Below are 19,417 nucleotides of genomic sequence, written 5' to 3' on the forward strand. Positions count from 1 at the left end.
GCTATTTATATATTCATCCATATGGGAGGCCTGGGTTTCGTGATGTCTCGATGCAAGGCCAGACAAATGAACAGTGACAGTAGGAAGGAAATGACCTTGCCCTTCCATTTTGTAAGACAATTGTGTGGATTCACTGTCCAGCAACTACCAATCATGCTGCCTCATCACTGTCATATTGATATACTCACGGAATAATGACTGGCATAGTTGATCGGAATGGAAATAGTCTGACTCGGTGGACAAGCAATGCATAGTATGCTAATGAGATCGTCTCATTAGTAACACAGATTTACATAGGTTTAGCTACACAGATTATAATAGAACTCTCCTTATTAATTTATACATTAGGTCCGTTCTCATAGAATACCTGAAAGCAAAACACCAATAGACATATTCAATGTTGTTTATGAGTGTTGAAAAGCCTACACCCTCCTTTATCCCTTGTGGTGTCCTCGCACATTCTGATTTTGAAAAGAATGACCTGAATTTGTGGGCGAAAATGAATGCTGGAGGTGTACGCTGACTCTACTAAAGAGGATATTAAAGGCACATGTATTTGAAGTGGCATCTTTGACATTGTTCAGAGGACCAGGTGCTAGCATTATTCATGTACATCTGTCATTATCCCACCCAAGGTCCCTGCACCACACTCTCCCGACAAGCTAACTACAGATCCAGGTCATAAAAACAGCCTCACATTGCCTCATGTTTTAACTACAGTGTGAGACATTGTACAGTATAACACTGCTAATTGAAACTTAGAACTGAAAAGGTTGAGAAGTGCGATTAGCTGCAAACTCCAAATGAATAGTGACATCAATGCAGATTCGTTCACTTTTATTTTTACTTTCCCTTGATCTATTAAATTAAATTATGCACGAAAGCCTCATGAAAACATTTGTTTACATTGCCTTTCTGTCTGTTTTTAGAGGCTGACAAAAATATTGAATTGGAATTCGGAAGCTTAATAATTAATTAACCTGCAATTATGCTTTCAGATACACAAAATGAGAATGCAAGAATGAGGCCCAGTCAGGTAATTTTTTGGGTTGGACCAAAAAGTTGAATTATATGGAAGCACTGAAGCACAAGGCAAAAAATATATATTTTGACTCTTCAAATTTGACTCTTCATAATTATCTTTAAGTCATTCAAACAAACAAAAGTCATGCTTCTACACCTGCATTGCTTGCTGTTTGGGGTTTTAGGCTGGGTTTCTGTACAGCACTTTTTGACATCAGCTGATGTAAGAAGGGCTTTATAAATACATTTGATTGATTGATTGATTGATTGATTGATTGATTGATTGATTCAAACAAGATACTACGTCGTTTTAATGACATCTCATTCGAATAACTTAATTGTTATTTTGTCTAATTAGGCCTAATTTGTTATGCAATTTGAAAGACTGTATAATGGTTGCTGAAGCCATTCTTTCAATGATTCCATCCATTGATGTGATTTTTAATTGCACGTTCTTTGATAGCAATAAGCAGGGCTGCTTTGAATGTACGAGCATTGCATTCAACATTTAGTTCTAGCTCACAATCAAGGACAGCTGTGCATTCCCTCCAGCAGTGTGAAGTGTAGGCCTATGACTATATAGCCTCGTGACACTGTCCTACTGGACTCTGTGCCAGTCCCTGTTTAATTTAAATAGAATACTATGGTATGATGGACTCTCATTATCTTCCTGATGGCAGTATTGAGTCATGACCCGAGGGTCTACTTATTTTCTTTCTCCAATCAAATCTAAATCTAGGCTTTTAAAATATATTGTATTCTCCCAACTCTTGTTTATAAAGACGGCTATATTCCCACTAATATTAATTTATGCAAATATGCTTTTGCATGTGTATTTATCAGTCGTTAAAGTAATAATAATATTTCATTGGTAGAGTACATTTCCCACGCTCAATACACATGTGAAGCTTGTTGGCGCTTGCTTCTTTGAGCAGAAACATTTGACTGATGCTCTTTGAGATGATTAATTCCCTTTAATTAAGGAAAAGAAGCTAACACTGGCCTTTATTATTTACAATTTATTTGAGATATTTTAACTCAATTAGATTGATTTATATTATGATGTTTCTATTCAATGGAAAAATGTAAATACATTTTACAGTAGCCTATGTATTGCCAACCTAAAACATTTGAACTTCAAAATATAAACTACATATCCTAATATTATATATAGTATAATATAAACTAGACATAGGCTACTGTGGGTGGGGTATGCTAAATAATTACAACCGCCTACTTAAAATAATAGTAGGAAACAAACAATGGTAGGCAGAGCATGCCCAGAGCTTGTGGTTGAGCAGTACCAGAGTGAAATTGGAGCGGGAGAGAAGGCCAACATTTTTTAAAACCTGCTCGAATAACACTCTGCACCCCGCTCCACACTTGCCCAATTATGTGCTCTAGCATTCAAAAGCAGCCCTGCTTTAGGCTATCAAAGAACTGTCAATGAGTAATCATATCAATGTACAGTGAATATAGAAAGTATTCAGATCCATTGACTTTCTTCCACATTTTGTTACGTTACAGCCTTATTCTAAATTGGTTTAAGTTGTTTGTTTTTTCCCTCATCAGTCAACACACAATACCCCATGATGACAAAGCAAGAACAGTTTTTTAGAAATGTTTGCAAATGTATAAAAATAAAAAAATAAACTGAAATATCACATTTAAGAATGATGAAGGACACTGTGTTCTTGGGGACCTTCAATGTTAAAGACATTTTTTGGTACACTTCCCATCTGTGCCTCGACACAATCATGTCTCAGAGCTCAACAGACAATTTTTGCTCGTACATGTATTGTCAACTGTGGGATCTTATATAGACCGATGTGTGCCTTTCCAAATCATGTCCAATCAATTGAATTTACCACAGGTGGACTCCAATCAAGTTGTAGAAACATCTCAAGGATGATCAATGGAAACAGGATACACCTGAGCTCAATTTCGAATCTCATAGTAAAGGGTCTGAAAACGTATGTAAATAAGGTATTTCTGTTTTGGATTCGGCGTTATGGACGTGTAGATTGATGATACATTTTTAAAAAAAAATACATTTTAGAAGAACGCTGTAATGTAACAAAATGTGGAAAAAGTCAAGGGGACTGAATATTTTCAGAATGCCCTGTATAGTTAATAAATTGCTAAATCTACCATTACACAGTCTGACAAGATGCAATTACAAATTAGGCTTAATTACACAAAATAACAATTAAAAGTAATTCAAACCATATAAGTTGTTCAAATGACTTAGTATCTTGTTTGAATGATTGAGATCCTAAGTTGTTCAAATGAGATAATTCCTTGGTCTTTTTTTGCCTTGTTTTTGTAGAATAGCATCGTTCAAACACTGAATGTGTTGTTTTGTTTATTGGTGTTCAGAATATCAGCAGTATATCTTACATCAACAGATGCATGATATACTCTCAATGCAGAATTACACCTATAACTAGAAAGTGATGAAGGTAGTCATGCAGGCATAATTCAGACAGCATATAATAGAAGCACCTGAAGTATCCGGGCCCTGGTTTCTACTAAAAACCAGAGCAGAATCCCTGACATGAAAGTGGCTCGGCAAAATGACATCAACGCCTCGGCACAGAGCTAGCTCTACTCCAATGTCAATTTGTCAGCTGTAGACAGCTTTGTCTGTTGTGATTTCCTTTCCTGGGAGTCTAGAGAGTGTCCATTGGCTTACAGGTTAGCCTAGAGACATTCAATAGCCTGAGTTGTTGTTTATCTGTCCTGTCCATAGAATTACATTATAATATCTCTATGGTCCTGTCCATATTTACCCTGTTTCACCAGGCGGCGAAATTTTCAGGTATTAAATATACCATCTGTATAGACACAGGATTCATCAGCCATACTATCTAATTACAGCAACAATGATATCAGATCTGTTTGACTGAACAAGGTTAAACTATAAAATAAAATATTTCTCACTTTCATATTTTAGCCTTGGTGTGATACATGGGATATATGACCTGAGCTAAAGAAAATAAAATCTATATTTTTTAGAAGACACAACGATAGCAGTGATTAAGTCATATTTTTACTCTTGTGTTTTTATATATCTTGACAATTAGAGGATAAAACATTGCCATTTTAAGAGCAGGCCAACCATTCCATCTTGCTAATTGTGTTTCCAGATAATGTAAGTCAGATGGACAGGCACATTACTCTTTTGGTAGTAGTCTGACTTTACCAGATCCTAGATTAGGTACACTGAGGTATACCATCTTAAAGTTTCAAGTTATTGCCTGCTTGTACCGTCAGGTTGTCCTGTCAATTGTGAACTGATATTATTTGTCATGCCCTTGTTGCTGAGCTTCTCTGTTTCAGTCAGATAATGATGATGTATGGGCGTTTTCTCTCCTGGTTCCCTAGAGTTACCTAGATCTGTGCAGCTCAATCTAAGTCCGTCTTGCTGTTCTGTTCTGTTTATTTAATCGAACTTCTGACTCATTCTTAACACGCAAACTATTAGAGAACATGCTCACATTCTTTGGAGAGAACGACCACTTGAATAGCATTTTTAGGTTAGTCAATGTAGCTAGAGATCTTTATGAAGTATGTTATCACTGTCAACTTAAGTGATGAATCACGCATTTATCTCAAAACCTCCAGGGGACCATGACACAACGTCTCAAGAATGTTCAGGGGACCTTCAGGGGACCATGACACAATGTCCCAAGAATATCCTAAAAACGTCCTCGGGGACGTCCCCGGGACCAACCGGGAACTAGACAAAACCTCCAGTGGACCATGACACAACATCCTGACGACTTTAAGCGACCATTTTGTGACATCCAGATGACGTCCTAACGACTCATTATTGTTTGCAGGGTAGAACGGTTTTGGGGCCCATATAGAACCCTTTCCACAGAGGTTCTACATGAAACCCAAAATTGTTCTACCTGGAACTAAATAGGGTTCTCATATGTGAACAGTCTGTCTTTTAGGGCTAGTGGCAGAAATTGACTGAAGAGGAGAGATATGTCAAAGGGCTCACAGCAGAAGTTCTCAGAGTGAAAAAAAAAGTAATGATCCCTGGTTCAGCAGAAGTACTGCAATGAGCAGACGCCCTGCACAATCTACTCTACAATTCTGCCTCTGCCCCCGTGACCCTACAACCGAAAACATTACTTCTCAGACATGTCGATGCGACTTCTGATGTGTTGCCTCTTCCTTTGATCATTGTGCCTTTCCAACAGGGCCTTAAGGATAGAGCCTATGGTCTAATTGGTTTTCCTCGCAGCCTCCCCAGATAGGGTCTCAGTGGAAAAACACTGCCTCTTCTCTTTAATGCGGTGTAGCAGGTTCAAGGGTGTGGGGTTTCCACGTCACCAAGTTCAATAACCAAACACGCACAAGGAGCACAACTAGAATGCAAATGGGGAGTTTATTAGGGAGTTTTGCACACTGGTGAAAGGGGTGAATTCACCAACCATTTCACAGTCCACAATCCGTTCTCGTTGTCCGCTTTATTTTCAAGGGGTAATCCTCAAACTCGGGTCCTCAGCCAATCCGGTTCAGTACACAGTGGGGGTAGTCAGACAGTCTCACCTCGTTGTGACAGTAAGTATATATAAGGCTCGGGGATGGAGCCAGCAGGCTGCAAAATATCTCCCTTCAATAACCACTCCCCTCACCACTCCCTGCCATCTGCTACAGCGGACATCAATGACAGACTGATTATGGTCTATAGACCATAGGAATCCCTTTACTTGGTTATTGTTCCAACATCGAGTTCCAAGGCTTGATCCCTTATTTTTATATATACCACTTATAGGATTTATTGAATTTTGTCTTTCTGTTTTTTTTTCTTATTTTTACACAGTTTTTTTTATTTAGCCTTAACCAAGTAATGGTCTGATGAATTGAACACTGTAAGGTTAGGCTCAAGGCTTTGACTCATAATGTAGAAATTGTTCATACCAGCCTCAATCCATTCACATGGCAGGTTAAGTAAATCTTGCACTAAATGTGAGTATTTCTTACTAAACGGCCTGCCAGTTTGTGACTGCTGGAATCATTATTGATGATGCCCCTAGCGCATGTGACCCTCTGAGACCATGGATTTCATTAGTAGCTAGCATAGTCCACTCAAAGGTCAAGTCTGTATGCTGTTTCATTCATCAACAGTAACTAGTCAAGGCAGATGATGTATCTGTCAAACCCAAATGAGGACATCAAAACGCTGATATGTAATGGTAGACTGATATCATTCAAGAACACTAACATTATAGATGTTTGTGTGATTGAATTCACAGTAATGCGTTATTGATCTCCATTCCTCAATACTCCGTGATTGAATCATGATGTACCATGGAAGGGTTAAGATATCTTTATGACTGTAATTCAATTATAGGCAGTCTCCATGACGACACCATCATTTCACACATGAAAGAGATTGTCGAGGCATAGATGGTTTCTATGATTGTGTTCATGCCATTTGTATTTCCCATGCACCATCATGCTCACTGTCTCTCTCTCTTTCTCTCCCTAATTAGCGATATGAAAAGGCTTCGTACTGTAACCCATATTATCTGACCATAAGCATTTCAGCATGAACATGGATGGAAGTTATTGTTCTTTTTTTTGTGTTTTTTTTTGGTACAGTTTCACCTGTGATTGATTTAGAATATGTGAAGAATCATGAATGATTAGTCACATTTACACATAAGAATGTACGACTAAGTGTTTTGCAGGTAAGCTCATCTCATTGGATCCACATTATTTTAGATTTACATTTAAGTCATTTAGCAGACGCTCTTATCCAGAGCGACTTACAAATTGGTGCATTCACCTTATGACATCCAGTGGAACAGCCACTTTACAATAGTGCATCTAAATCTTTTTTTTTTGGGGGAAGGATTACTTATCCTATCCTAGGTATTCCTTAAAGAGGTGGGGTTTCAGGTGTCTCCGGAAGGTGGTGATTGACTCCGCTGTCCTGGCGTCGTGAGGGAGTTTGTTCCACCATTGGGGGGCCAGAGCAGCGTATGTGTAACGGTACGGTATATATTTTTCCATTATGCAAATCCTCTGGTGTATTCAGATGTAACAGTTTTCCTTCCGTCCCTCTCCTCGCGCCTATCTGGGCTCGAACCAGGGACCCTCTGTACAAATCAACAACTGACACCCTCGAAGCACTATTACCTATCGCTCCACAGAAGCTGGGGCCCTTGCAGAGCAAGGGAAACAACTGCTCCCCGCTAACTAGCTAGCCATTTCACCCCGGATACACTCTTGGTGCTGTGACTCAGATCAGTGGTTGCTGCGGAAAAGGAGGTCAAAAGAGGGATGAGTGTAACCGGTGTGAAATTGCTAGCTAGTTAGCGGGGTGCGCGCTAATAGCGTTTCAATCGGTGACATCACTCGCTCTGAGACCTTGAAGCAGTTGTTTCCCTTGCTCTGCAAGGTCTGCGGCTTTTGTGGTGCGATGTGTGACGATGCTTTGTGGGAGGCAGTTGTTGATGTGTGCTGAGGGTCCCTGATTGGAGCCCAGGTAGCAGCGAGGAGAGGGATGGAAGTTATACTGTTACATTGATGCTGTTAACCCAGATCACCGGTTGCTGCTGAAAATGAGGATATCAAAAGGAGGATAGAAGTGGTGTGAAATGGCTAGCTAGTTAGCAGGGTGCACGCTAATAGCCTTTCAATTGGTGATGTCACTTGCTCTGAGACCTTGAAATAGTTGTTTCCCCTTGCTCTGCAAGGGCTGCGGCTTTTGTGGAGTGATAGGTAATGGTGCTTCGGGGGTGTCAGTTGTTGGTGTGTGCAGAGGGTCCCTGGTTCGAGCCCAGGTAGGGGCGAGGAGAGGTACAGAAGGAAAACTATTACATTTGCATCTGAATACACCAGAGGGTTTGCATAATGGACAAATATATACCATAAAGCACAGACCTTGATAGGGAACCTGCTGCCAATGACTGGAACAAACTGCAGAAAAGAGTCTCACTAAAGCTGGAGACTCTTACCTCCCTCACTAGCTTTAAGCACCAGCTTTCAGAGCAGCTCACAGATCACTGCACATGTACCTTGCTCATCTTTAAATAGCCCATCCAATCTACCTCATCCCCATACTGTATTTATTTATTTATTTATTTATGTATTTATTTATCTTGCTCCTTTGCACCCCAGTATCTCTACTTGCACATTCATCTTCTGTACATTCTACCGTTCCAGTGTTTAATTGCTATTATTGTAACTACTTCGCCACCATGACGTATTTATTGCCTTACCTCTCTTAACCTATCTCATTTGCACATGCTGTATATAGATTTTTCTTCTGTATTATTGACTGTGTGTTTGTTTATTCCATGTGTAACTGTGTTGTTGTTTGTGTCGAACTGCTTTGCTTTATCTTAGCCAGGTCGCAGTTGCAAATGAGAACTTGTTCTCAACTAGCCTACCTGGTTAAATAAAGGTGAAATAAAAATAAATAAAAACCACAATAGTGGTATGATATCTTTTTTGGGTTAAAACATAGAATTACCCCTGCTGCAGTAGAAAGTTCAAGTAATAATTCCTCTTGCATCAGGTCTCCCAAAATATACCGAGCCCCATGGAAACCACATATCATTCTAATATGCCACAAATAAATTTCCTCAACAATTCACCTGAAACGATTCTCCTGCCTCTTCTATACACAAATGATTGAGTGTAGTGCTCATGTTAAGCACTCCAAATAATGTCCCAGATATACGTAGTGTGTTTGGAATTGTGTGTGTGTGTGTGTGTGTGTCGCACAGCTGAACTAAACCTGTGACCAGCCTATTATTGCAATATCTGATCATTAATAAATCACTGTCAAAATACAGTTTATCTACAACCATTTATAATGTCTTAGTAGTTAACACATTACATTACACATTTTTCACCAGATGATAAAATAATGTATTTACACCAGCTACAACAACAGCTGTTCTGAGCTCCAGCAGTGTTTGCCTACAGGGGTAAATGGATAAGGTTGACTCTAGGGTCAGAAGCTCCTCCTGGGCAGGAGACAGCTGCGGCAGCTCCCTCAGCTGTGGTCCACAACTCAGCCATATCAGCACAATACCACAACTACAGTGTGAGGTCATTCCTCTAAGCCATATCAGCTAGCAGAGTGCCCCCAGTATATATCTGTGTTTTAAAAGTGTTTAATTCATTATTTAATGTCACAGACAGGGGCTAAAGGCCTGGTAACAGACCATGGTCACAGATGGGCAGCTGAGGTGAAGGTTCCAATCACACTGAAAATGACCACAGATAGCGAAGTCCAATCCCTGACCAGGTGCTCTGTCAAATATAAGAGGGAGAAAGGTCAGGTCAGATTGAACAATGCACAACCGTATAGTAACACAACCAAAAATGCCCAGGGGTTATATTAGGTTTATTCAAGAAATAGGTGTATTGTGCTGATACCATCATCGGTGCAACAAACTGATACCATCATTGAAAGTCAAACTTAAATAATGTCCAATACAGCAATGCCATGGGACTTACTGTACAACTGCAAAACATTATTTGAGAAGATTTATCCCAATAAGTAAAATATATCCATGGTAGAATAATACAACAGGGCACTCTTCAAACAGACCATTCTCTGGACAAATTATAAAACATACTGTAAAAACATACTAACATACTTTACAGAATGTCAAGGTCCAACAATTATCTAAGCTTAGTTATTGTCCAAGTTCCCAAAAATAAAAAAAAATAAAAAAAACCAATTACATAGTACCCTAGTCATTTATTTTCTCTTGCTGATGTGATTTTCAAAGCAAGGTCACCATTTAAATGACTCAATAATTTTGCTGTGAGAATATTTTATGATCTAAGGCCACATGGATTCCTAGGAGGCATTTTCATTCATATTCATATGGTAGTTATAGGGATTCAATCTATTTTCTCTCATCTCCAGAGCTCCAAGCAATTCCAAACGCGAGCTAAGTAGGACTAAATATTTAAGAGGTAGGTACATTTCCCCATAAATGTACATGGATATCTAGAGTACTCCTATAGTGCAATGAGAACCCATATTGAAGTGTGTCCATTTTCATTCCAAAGGAGCAAAAATAAGTATGGTTTTGGTCCTCTTATCCCACCAAACTTCTTGGACCATTCAATATTGAAAAATACTGATGGTGATATTGACATTTCAGACAACTTTCAGATGAGAATACTGTCCTATACCCCACTCTTTAGACAGAGCTAGGAATCGTCTGATTGACAGGTTCTGCCATTACAACACATTGCATAATTTCAGACAGTCCACCCATCTATTTGAGTGCACAGCTGACATTTCAGACCCGACAGTAATTGAGGATTTTATGTCTAAGCTAGAGACTGGAGTGTTATTTCAGCAACTTCATCAAGTTTTCCATTCGGGGGATTAGATTGTAATAAAACGTGCTATTAGACACTAATCTAATACATAGGCCTGCAGTCAGTACTCTTTTGTCGTTCACTCTTACTGCATCTGAGATAGGCCAGTCGATTTAATGGTAATGACTTAATGAAAATTGACATTCTAATGCCTTTCAAATTTGCATCTGTCATTGATGGCATGGTATGAGGTTGCCACCCTCTTATTATCTCACAGCTAGAAATGACTGAATGTCTTTTCACACCCCTTCATAACATCAGTGTATCCTCTGTAAGTAGACAAGCACAGGGTTTGAAATCAAAGTGAAATCTACAAAAGAGTGCTGGTTTCTAGGGGCCTTTATCTATTTGCACTACAAGGAAGAGCATTGTTGTTTTATCAAGAGCAAGCCCTAGCAGGTAGCTAATCTCAGACATTTCAGAAACACTGAGAAATCGAGTTGAAACACATTTTATTGCACACGGAAACAGCTCAGTCCGGGTGCATTAGTGTCTTTGTGTATTTCTTCATAATGAGTGTTGTTTGAGGAGGATAGGAAAAAGCATGTTCAGTATTGTTAGGCATAACACATCATGTCAACCTTCATGTTTGTTGTCTTCTGCAGCTGTGTTTACCAGCCATTATAGCATGTTGTACGTGATATGATTTATGCATGCAGCATTATCCTTTAATATGATCATATGCAAAAGGAGAGCCTGTTTTGGATATTATTGTTATTGTCAATATTTGTATAATTTAGCTTTATATTAGCTCAATCTTCAGACTGCTTGGTAACTGGGGCTGTGTATACACAGGCAGCCCTATTCTGATATATATTTTTGTTCACTAATTGGACGTTAGACCAATCACATCAGATCTTTTCACATCAGATCTTTTTCAGAGCTGATCTGATTGGTCAAAGACCAATTTGTGACAAAATATCAGAACTTGTCTGCCTGTCTAAATGCAGCTATAGTCTAGGATGAAGTGACTCATCAGAGTCCATGAAGAGAGAAAACCCATTCCACAGCTTCCCCTGCTTCGTCCCCTGCTTGACCTGTGATGCCCTGAGTGACACGGTGTCCCCCAGAAAGTGTCGGCTTTAGAATTCACACCAATGGTGTCATGTCTGCACCCTGACACGTAGGCGACCTCTCTATCCCTTGGCCTCTGTTTCATGGAGTGGTAGAGGAGGCAGGAGTAGGCAGCTGGAATCACAGGCTTATTGTTTTGGAATATCCACAGAATTATTTCAATGTGTAAAACCAGACAATTTCCATAATGTCTTTTCAATTTACATGTTGATTATCTTTTGACTGTGATGGGATTGTTTACGTCTCCAACAATAAAATGTAACATATCTGAGAAAAGCTTGAGGGCACACTAACAATATTCCTAATGTTTCATCAAAATATACAAACGTATGTAAACTTGTAGTATGCTTTGTGTTGATCTACAGTGCTTTTCTACTCGCCTCATGTCAAATGTTGCAGTACTATCAGATTTGAAACAGAAATTGATTTAAGCTATTTCAGAATTACCTGAATCCCCAACCCTGCAGAAGGCGGATAATTGATGATTCATAATTTTTCGGCCCTTCAAGTCAGTATCTACTACTACAGTCCATAGTGTCAGGGTGCCATTTTCAATGGGGAATTGAAGAATATCATGTATTTACAATATCTCTTTATGTTGTGCCCATGAGGTAAAACAAAGAGCCCTCTGCCACGTCTCTGTCCTTACCAGAATCACATGATGGAACCTCTTGATCTGCTTGATCCTGTCACTATCCCCAGATGGTGGTGGAACACACTGGCAACTCAAGAGGCATTCATGTACATCAATATTACATGCATGGAAGTTATAGATTTAATGTGATTTCATATGTTTACATTTTATCCTCAAGGGTATTTTTATGTACAGTATGTAGCTGTCTTACTTGAATCCATGCTATGCTTTGATCAAATTAAATTACAAACCTATATAAAATTGACTGTGTTTATGCTGGCTTTGCTTCTTCTACACCATGACCTAACATTGAAGTTGAAACACCTCAGTGTGCATCATATTTGGCGAAATTATTTAAGAAAATAGTATTCATAAATCAACATAGATCCTCGAAATGGCTTCCGTTTATGACTTGGCCTGCCCGGCTGCCTGGGCAAGGGTTGCCTAGCTAAGTATTGTTGTCATGGCGCCAGGCAAACGCAGGCCTTTGCATCAAAGTGGGAGTGAGTGAGATAAATGATTCATGAACAGCTGCCATTGTTTTCACTCCATTGTATGGGTCAAGCAGTGTCCTGTGTGCATCAACAATTATCGTCCCCCCTTTTCTTGACCCTGAATTAGAGTGGGGTTCACTCTGATTGAACCCTCATAACAGATTGGCACCATATTGTGGAAAAGTCTGTTCATCGGTGTAGTTCGTCATTACTGTGACATGTCAAGGTGTACTCTACCATCATTGTTTCTATACCTGGGAACGGAAATTCAGCAGATTTTTTGAATTGTGTGTAGTGGCATGTGTTGGATTGATGCTATGCTGTGGTGGATGGTATAGAAAGGAAACTATGATTATGTTAACACACAAGTATAAAATGTTTGGAGATCATCTCAGCTGTTTGACGTGTGTGAGAGGTATATTGAGAGGTTTTAAGGTTTTGATTTAGATTAGGATCGAAACAGGAATGTAGTCAAGGGTCCTTTATGTGTGCATGATCAAGTATCACTTCCTCTTAACTCTGTCCTCTGGGTCACCCTGTGAATGTCACTAATGTGAAAACAAAGTTTACGCTTGTGTGATAAACAGAAACGGAGGTGCCAGGGATGTGAAGCACATTAAAGGAGACATTTTATAGTTGCCATCACATCTACACACCAGGGCTTATCAATAGTGACTGCTATCCACGGGCCTGAATACATTACTATACAGCAGTGTTGCTGTCCATGGTCCTAAATAGGTTACGACACAGCGGTGTCGCTGTCCATGTTCCTGAATAGGGATTGTGCTATAGTGTCGCTGTCCAAGGTGATGAATCATAAGTTAAGGTTCTATAGTGCTGCACACTGTAGAGCTGGGAGGGGAGGTTTGCACTGGCACTGCAGTTTGATGTGCTGAATAAGTATGTTTTAGGGACCAGGGTGCTGAATCTCTCAAAATTGATGGAGTAGAGATGGGTGTCCACATCCCTGAATCAGCATTCTATGTTTTAGCCAAGGGCCACACACCATAGAGTAAACCTTCCCGTCATTGGTTTGTTTTGATTATTACCTGAGCATAATACGAGTATAGCTCAGGCATTACACCATGAGTTAATGTAATACTAATCAACACATTCCTGGAATGAATATGTTGTTGTTGCTGTTTCCTTCCATCTAGGCTCTTCCTTTCCATCCTGTGGCCCTATGATATTTCTCTTCCAGGAGGATGACATTCTTCTGTGTGTATTTAAATACATTTGGAGGTGAAAGCAGCATGTGGGGAGAACATGTTGGTTCACTGTGCAGCTCTGTAACCTTTATTTTCAATGTATTTCTATTTCAGGGTGTCGGTTGGGGAGGAGAGTCCGAGCCTTGCCAGGAAGTGCAGGGTGCCAGGCTGCCAGCTTGCTCGTCTTGCCATTAGCAACACTCCCTCTAACCCCATGTCTGAGGCACACACGGTATTTAATCAAACTCCAGATGCCGTATAGCTTCTTCAATTCTATTCACACAAAGCCTAATGCATTAGCTTGTATCTGTTTAGTCATGCACTGTTATGCATTTGGATTACATAATGTGAGTCAAATGTATTCACTGCACTTTACACTTAAATGAAGTGCAAACAGTAGCAACATCAGGTTCTTTTTTTGCTTTTTCAAATAAGGAAATAAGACAAGAGATGCTGTAAGTACGCTTAGCACTATTTTACCTGTTCATCCTTGTAAAAACGTAAATACTTTTGTTTCAGATTCCTTCAAAATGTGACAGTATGAAAGATCATAGTTCATCATATTCCATTTTGCCAGACAGCTTCTAAAGTCTCCAAATGATGGTTCAGGCAAAGCCATTAGTATTGCATGGGGAGAGATGGATGTGGCAGGATGACAAATCTGTGACTTGCTTTTAGTGGAACAGTGGGATGTTGCATTCGATGTGTTTATTCTGAATCTTTGAGAGGGATTTCACACTGAGAACTGAAGCCCTTGCCTGGAATGTGAATAACAGGAAAGCATGGCCCAGAAAAATTGAGGCAATGAACAAGGACTGTTGGGGGTCTCTGTTCCATGGGAATGGGTTGCATTAAGGACGTCTTGGTTGAATAGAGAGGAAATAAGTTTCAGCCTCCCTGTGTTTTCCTCTCTTTCTGCAATGCTCCAGAAACCACTGGCTGTTCTTTCATAATTTCCTTTCAACGAGATGAGTTATTTGAAACATGGATTGATTCACATGCATCATGCTTTGGTTTTGTTTATGGACTGTAATCAACCAATAGTCCAATATGATACTGAAATCGTTATGTGAAATCAGAGAGTATTAATTCCTTTCCTGTGTTATCCTGTGTGATCTTCATATTAGATAAACGATGAATTGGAGGATCAAGTTCATGTGATCTTCTCTATTGAATAATTCCCATTTGGGAATAACTGTGGCATTTTGCTGTTCTGAAAATAATTCCATCTCAGGGAGAGTTGATTGCATTTCGGACAGAGTTTTCCCCGATTTTGAGCCCAGAATAGAAAATTGTGTCCCTAGCAGCCTTGCATTTTCTCCTAGGTATTGCTCAACTACAGTATGTCTGCTTCATGATTTATTCCCTTGAAGCCCATAGCTCCTCAGGGGAGTGATGTAAATAACTAAAATCTCTCTTGATTTCTGTTGCATTTAATTACACCAGAGTTGTTATTTACTGTTTGAAAAGCACATTAATTAAAATAGCCAGGAGGGCCCAGGAAATGTATTTGAGATAACCTAGCTCTGTTCAGAACTCAGCTGTAATCTGTTGCCCTAAGGGGCGCTCAGTGGGATTGGGGATTCATGTGTTGGACGTTGTGTGTATCTGTGGGAAAATTAAACATATACATTCTCAGAGCAAGATAGAGAAACTAAATATGCTTATTAGATGGGAAGAGTAGTATAGTCTCTGTAGAGACAACATAAACAACAGACTCTTTTCAGAAAAGCACATACCATGATTACAGCTTTATGGGTTCAAATGAAGAATAAAAATAAAACTGGACAATTTGTTAAAGTTTAGAACTAATTTATCCAAGGTATAATTATTTACAAAGTCTGAGAGTCTACATCTGACATTGAATAGAGGTACAGCAAGTACAGTATGTGGTTTTATTTATCTGGGTCCAGAGCTCATTGGCTTGTCACATTAACATCTCTCTGTTGCCCCTTGTGCATAAAAGGCGATTTGTTCTTAAGGAAAAAGTTTCCTCTGCAGTGAAACTAAGGTATGAAGGCTTTCCAGTCAACGTCTCAGCATCCATTCATCTACAGTAACACAGTAATGCGCACCAAAATAAATGAATAATAGAAGTTGAATATGCAAAAATAGAAGTGGAATATGAGTATGGGCTTGCGACAAAGCTACAAGTACAAGCCTGAAGCAAAGCCTTAGAGGAAACAGGAAGCAGCTAGTAGGATTGATGTCTATTTTCTTTTCAAGCATTGCCTTTCTTTCCCTCCCAGTGGAGTAAGACGCTTTCCCACTTGTCCCTAGAAGATGTCTCACTTTTCTGAGAGGAAACCACAGTGACAAAAAATAGATTTGTAGGCTACTAGGACACATTGGAATGGAGCAATTATGATCAATAACTGAAAGGACCAAATATTTCAGAGAAATCAGTGAAGATATTTTCCCCATTTCAAATGAATGAATGATGAGTTTTAGATTTGCAAATTGGGAAGCAATTAGAATAGATTTCTGAGCATTACTTTAAATCCTTATGATTGCTTTGTGTGAAATAATTCTCATGCTTTTGTGTGGTAAATGTTCGTAGAGTAGAGATGAGAAAGGCTTTACATCTCGTCTTTATAGAGATGACAAAGTCAGCTGAAAGAGCATGCGTTCTAACCAAGCTGTTACCTCAGAATTAAGATTTCATCTGTGTTGTGAGAATTAGAGAGAGGGTTCAATCTCGTTTATCTAACAAAACCACATGCAACTGTCCCAGACTGCAGCCCTGAGTCCATTTATAGCTTTGCTCAACCATCTGCGTCTTTAGACAGAGCAGGGAATACTCTTCTGAATATGTTATTATGTCTTTATGACCTCTGTTAGATCTTTCCAATTGTGACTTCTCAGAATTCTTCTACAGCAGGAGTGTCAAACTCATTACATGGGGGGCCCAGTGTCTGCAGATGTTTTTTCCTTTCAATTAAGCCCTAGACAACCAAGTGTGGGAAGTTCCATACAAATTAGTGACCTTAATTAATCAATCAAGTACAAGGAAGGAGCTAAAACCCGCAGACACGGTCCTTTGTGGAATGAGTTTGATGCCTGTGTTCTACAGCTAAACTGTATTCATGTGGATGTCTGAATCAGCTTGGTCTTGCTCTTCATACAGTATAACTACATAATTATGTATTACCATCACTCAGGCAAAAGCATAATATAGACCAAAGAAAATGGTAAAGATTACTGACATCTGAATAGAACACAGCTGCTTTGTTCATTGAAAGATGTTTCAACCTGCGTATCTCTCCATTGTGGAATTGTGTCTCTCTTCTTTCTTGTACCACAACCCCCATTTGCATGTCTGTAGGACTGCATGAAAGCCTGTCCCCTATAACCTTGTGCCGGGGTCATTCAGAAGTACACCATAAAATAATGTTCCTCAGTTTCACTTCTTCAGTGTTCAGTTCTGTATTGCAGGTTACAGAGGTTTTGTTTTCTCTTCAAACTGTTATTTTCTTCCAAACAAACCGCTTCGTCTCCAGCTGTTAAAGTGAAGAGGGTCGCTGAAATCCAGATGTTCTGAACTTGAAATATAGGAAAAGGTAAAAACATTTTCCCGTATTCCAAGTCAAGACACCCGGGGGACTTTTATTTTTTAGGTAGAAGGAGAAACCAAGGAATGTTGATGATTGTTACAGGGATATATTGTACTATATGAAATTAATAAAGTCCTCAAAATTAGGTAAAATGCAAATACATTTCATAGCAAATGACATTTTCAAAGCAATTTTTATTCTTGATTATGGCAACTGCATTAGCACTTTTTCTTAATCTTTGCATAATGATGTTAACCCTCATACTACCAACATATTTTTAGATACATGAATTAGCTGCTGGTGTTCTTTTGACCCCAAGAAGAAATTTACAGCAACAATCAAAGCAAAATATCAACTAATTTCAACTTCTTATCAAAACATCATAAGACATGAAAATTATGTTTTAAAAACGTTTTGCCAAATTACAGTTCATTTGCATATTCTTTAAACTAAAATATACACGTGTCCCTTAAAAAATGTGCTACTTTTTTCCAAAGTAAAATCCAGATAAGTACTAAAAAGCTGAATTATTTGTATTTTTGGAGTAAATACTAATTTGGTCATATTTATGAAGTGGTGGTACTTTACATAAACATTTTAAAATATACCCAAATACTATAAGTTGCACGTATAGAATATTGAAGGATATTATAGGAATTATGGTATTTAATTAAACATTTCCCGCATAATAACTATTTTTCAAAGAATACACACCAATATAGCACTTGGGTACATTTAGAGGGTAGCTAGTTTATTTTATTACAGTTCTACCAAGTATTCATACCACTGACATGCTTTTATGCGCTGTTTTGACTGCAACTAAGGTCATTTGGATTTGGATTAGAGTAACTACTTGTTCAGATTTTCCCCAGGATAACTACTTTTCGGAGAATACACACCAATACAGCTCTCTGTGTAGATTCAGAGTGTATCTGAGTTCTGTATTTCAGTTCTATCAAGTATTGTACAAAGGCTCACAATGTATGGCATAGAACAGTTGACGGATCACCACCTCAAGCTGAACCTCGGCAAGACGGAGCTGCTCTTCCTCCCGGGGAAGGACTGCCCGTTCCATGATCTCGCCATCACGGTTGACAACTCCATTGTGTCCTCCTCCCAGAGTGCTAAGAACCTTGGCGTGATCCTGGACAACACCCTGTCGTTCTCAACTAACATCAAGGCGGTGGCCCGTTCCTGTAGGTTCATGCTCTACAACATCCGCAGAGTACGACCCAGCCTCACACAGGAAGCGGCGCAGGTCCTAATCCAGGCACTTGTCATCTCCCGTCTGGATTACTGCAACTCGCTGTTGGCTGGGCTCCCTGCCTGTGCCATTAAACCCCTACAACTCATCCAGAACGCCGCAGCCCGTCTGGTGTTCAACCTTCCCAAGTTCTCTCACGTCACCCCGCTCCTCCGCTCTCTCCACTGGCTTCCAGTTGAAGCTCGCATCCGCTACAAGACCATGGTGCTTGCCTACGGAGCTGTGAGGGGAACGGCACCTCAGTACCTCCAGGCTCTGATCAGGCCCTACACCCAAACAAGGGCACTGCGTTCATCCACCTCTGGCCTGCTCGCCTCCCTACCACTGAGGAAGTACAGTTCCCGCTCAGCCCAGTCAAAACTGTTCGCTGCTCTGGCCCCCCAATGGTGGAACAAACTCCCTCACGACGCCAGGACAGCGGAGTCAATCACCACCTTCCGGAGACACCTGAAACCCCACCTCTTTAAGGAATACCTAGGATAGGTTAAAGTAATCCTTCTCAAAAAAAAAAAGTGGCTGTTCCACTGGATGTCATAAGGTGAATGCACCAATTTGTAAGTCGCTCTGGATAAGAGCGTCTGCTAAATGACTTAAATGTAATGTAAATGTAAAAGTACAATCTTAGGTGATTACATGGGGAACTATATCTCTGGCAGATGATCTATCTGGTCAAAATCACTATTTCAGGTCCCCCTCCACACTCTGGTGGTATGGACAACGTGTAATTATGTTTCCAGAGAAACCTACACTTAGAAATAAAGATGCTATCTAGGACCTAAAAGGGTTAT

The 19,417-nt window shown here is 39.6% G+C and overlaps 1 protein-coding gene across 1 annotated transcript in view; it reads left to right on the forward strand.

Moving 5' to 3' along the window:
* LOC127915103 (uncharacterized) overlaps window positions 1-19,123 on the forward strand; it is a 407,393-nt gene extending 388,270 nt beyond the window's left edge. Inside the window, exon 2 of the mRNA XM_052493737.1 lies at window positions 18,624-19,123. Within this exon, the coding sequence (XP_052349697.1) occupies window positions 18,624-19,112 (489 nt within the window). The 3' untranslated portion in view covers window positions 19,113-19,123. The remainder of the gene's footprint in view (window positions 1-18,623) is intronic.
* The last annotated feature ends 294 nt before the right edge of the window (window positions 19,124-19,417 follow it).

The sequence above is a fragment of the Oncorhynchus keta genome, chromosome 34, assembly GCF_023373465.1.
Source record: "Oncorhynchus keta strain PuntledgeMale-10-30-2019 chromosome 34, Oket_V2, whole genome shotgun sequence".
In the NCBI taxonomy this organism is placed as follows: Eukaryota; Metazoa; Chordata; class Actinopteri; order Salmoniformes; family Salmonidae; genus Oncorhynchus; species Oncorhynchus keta.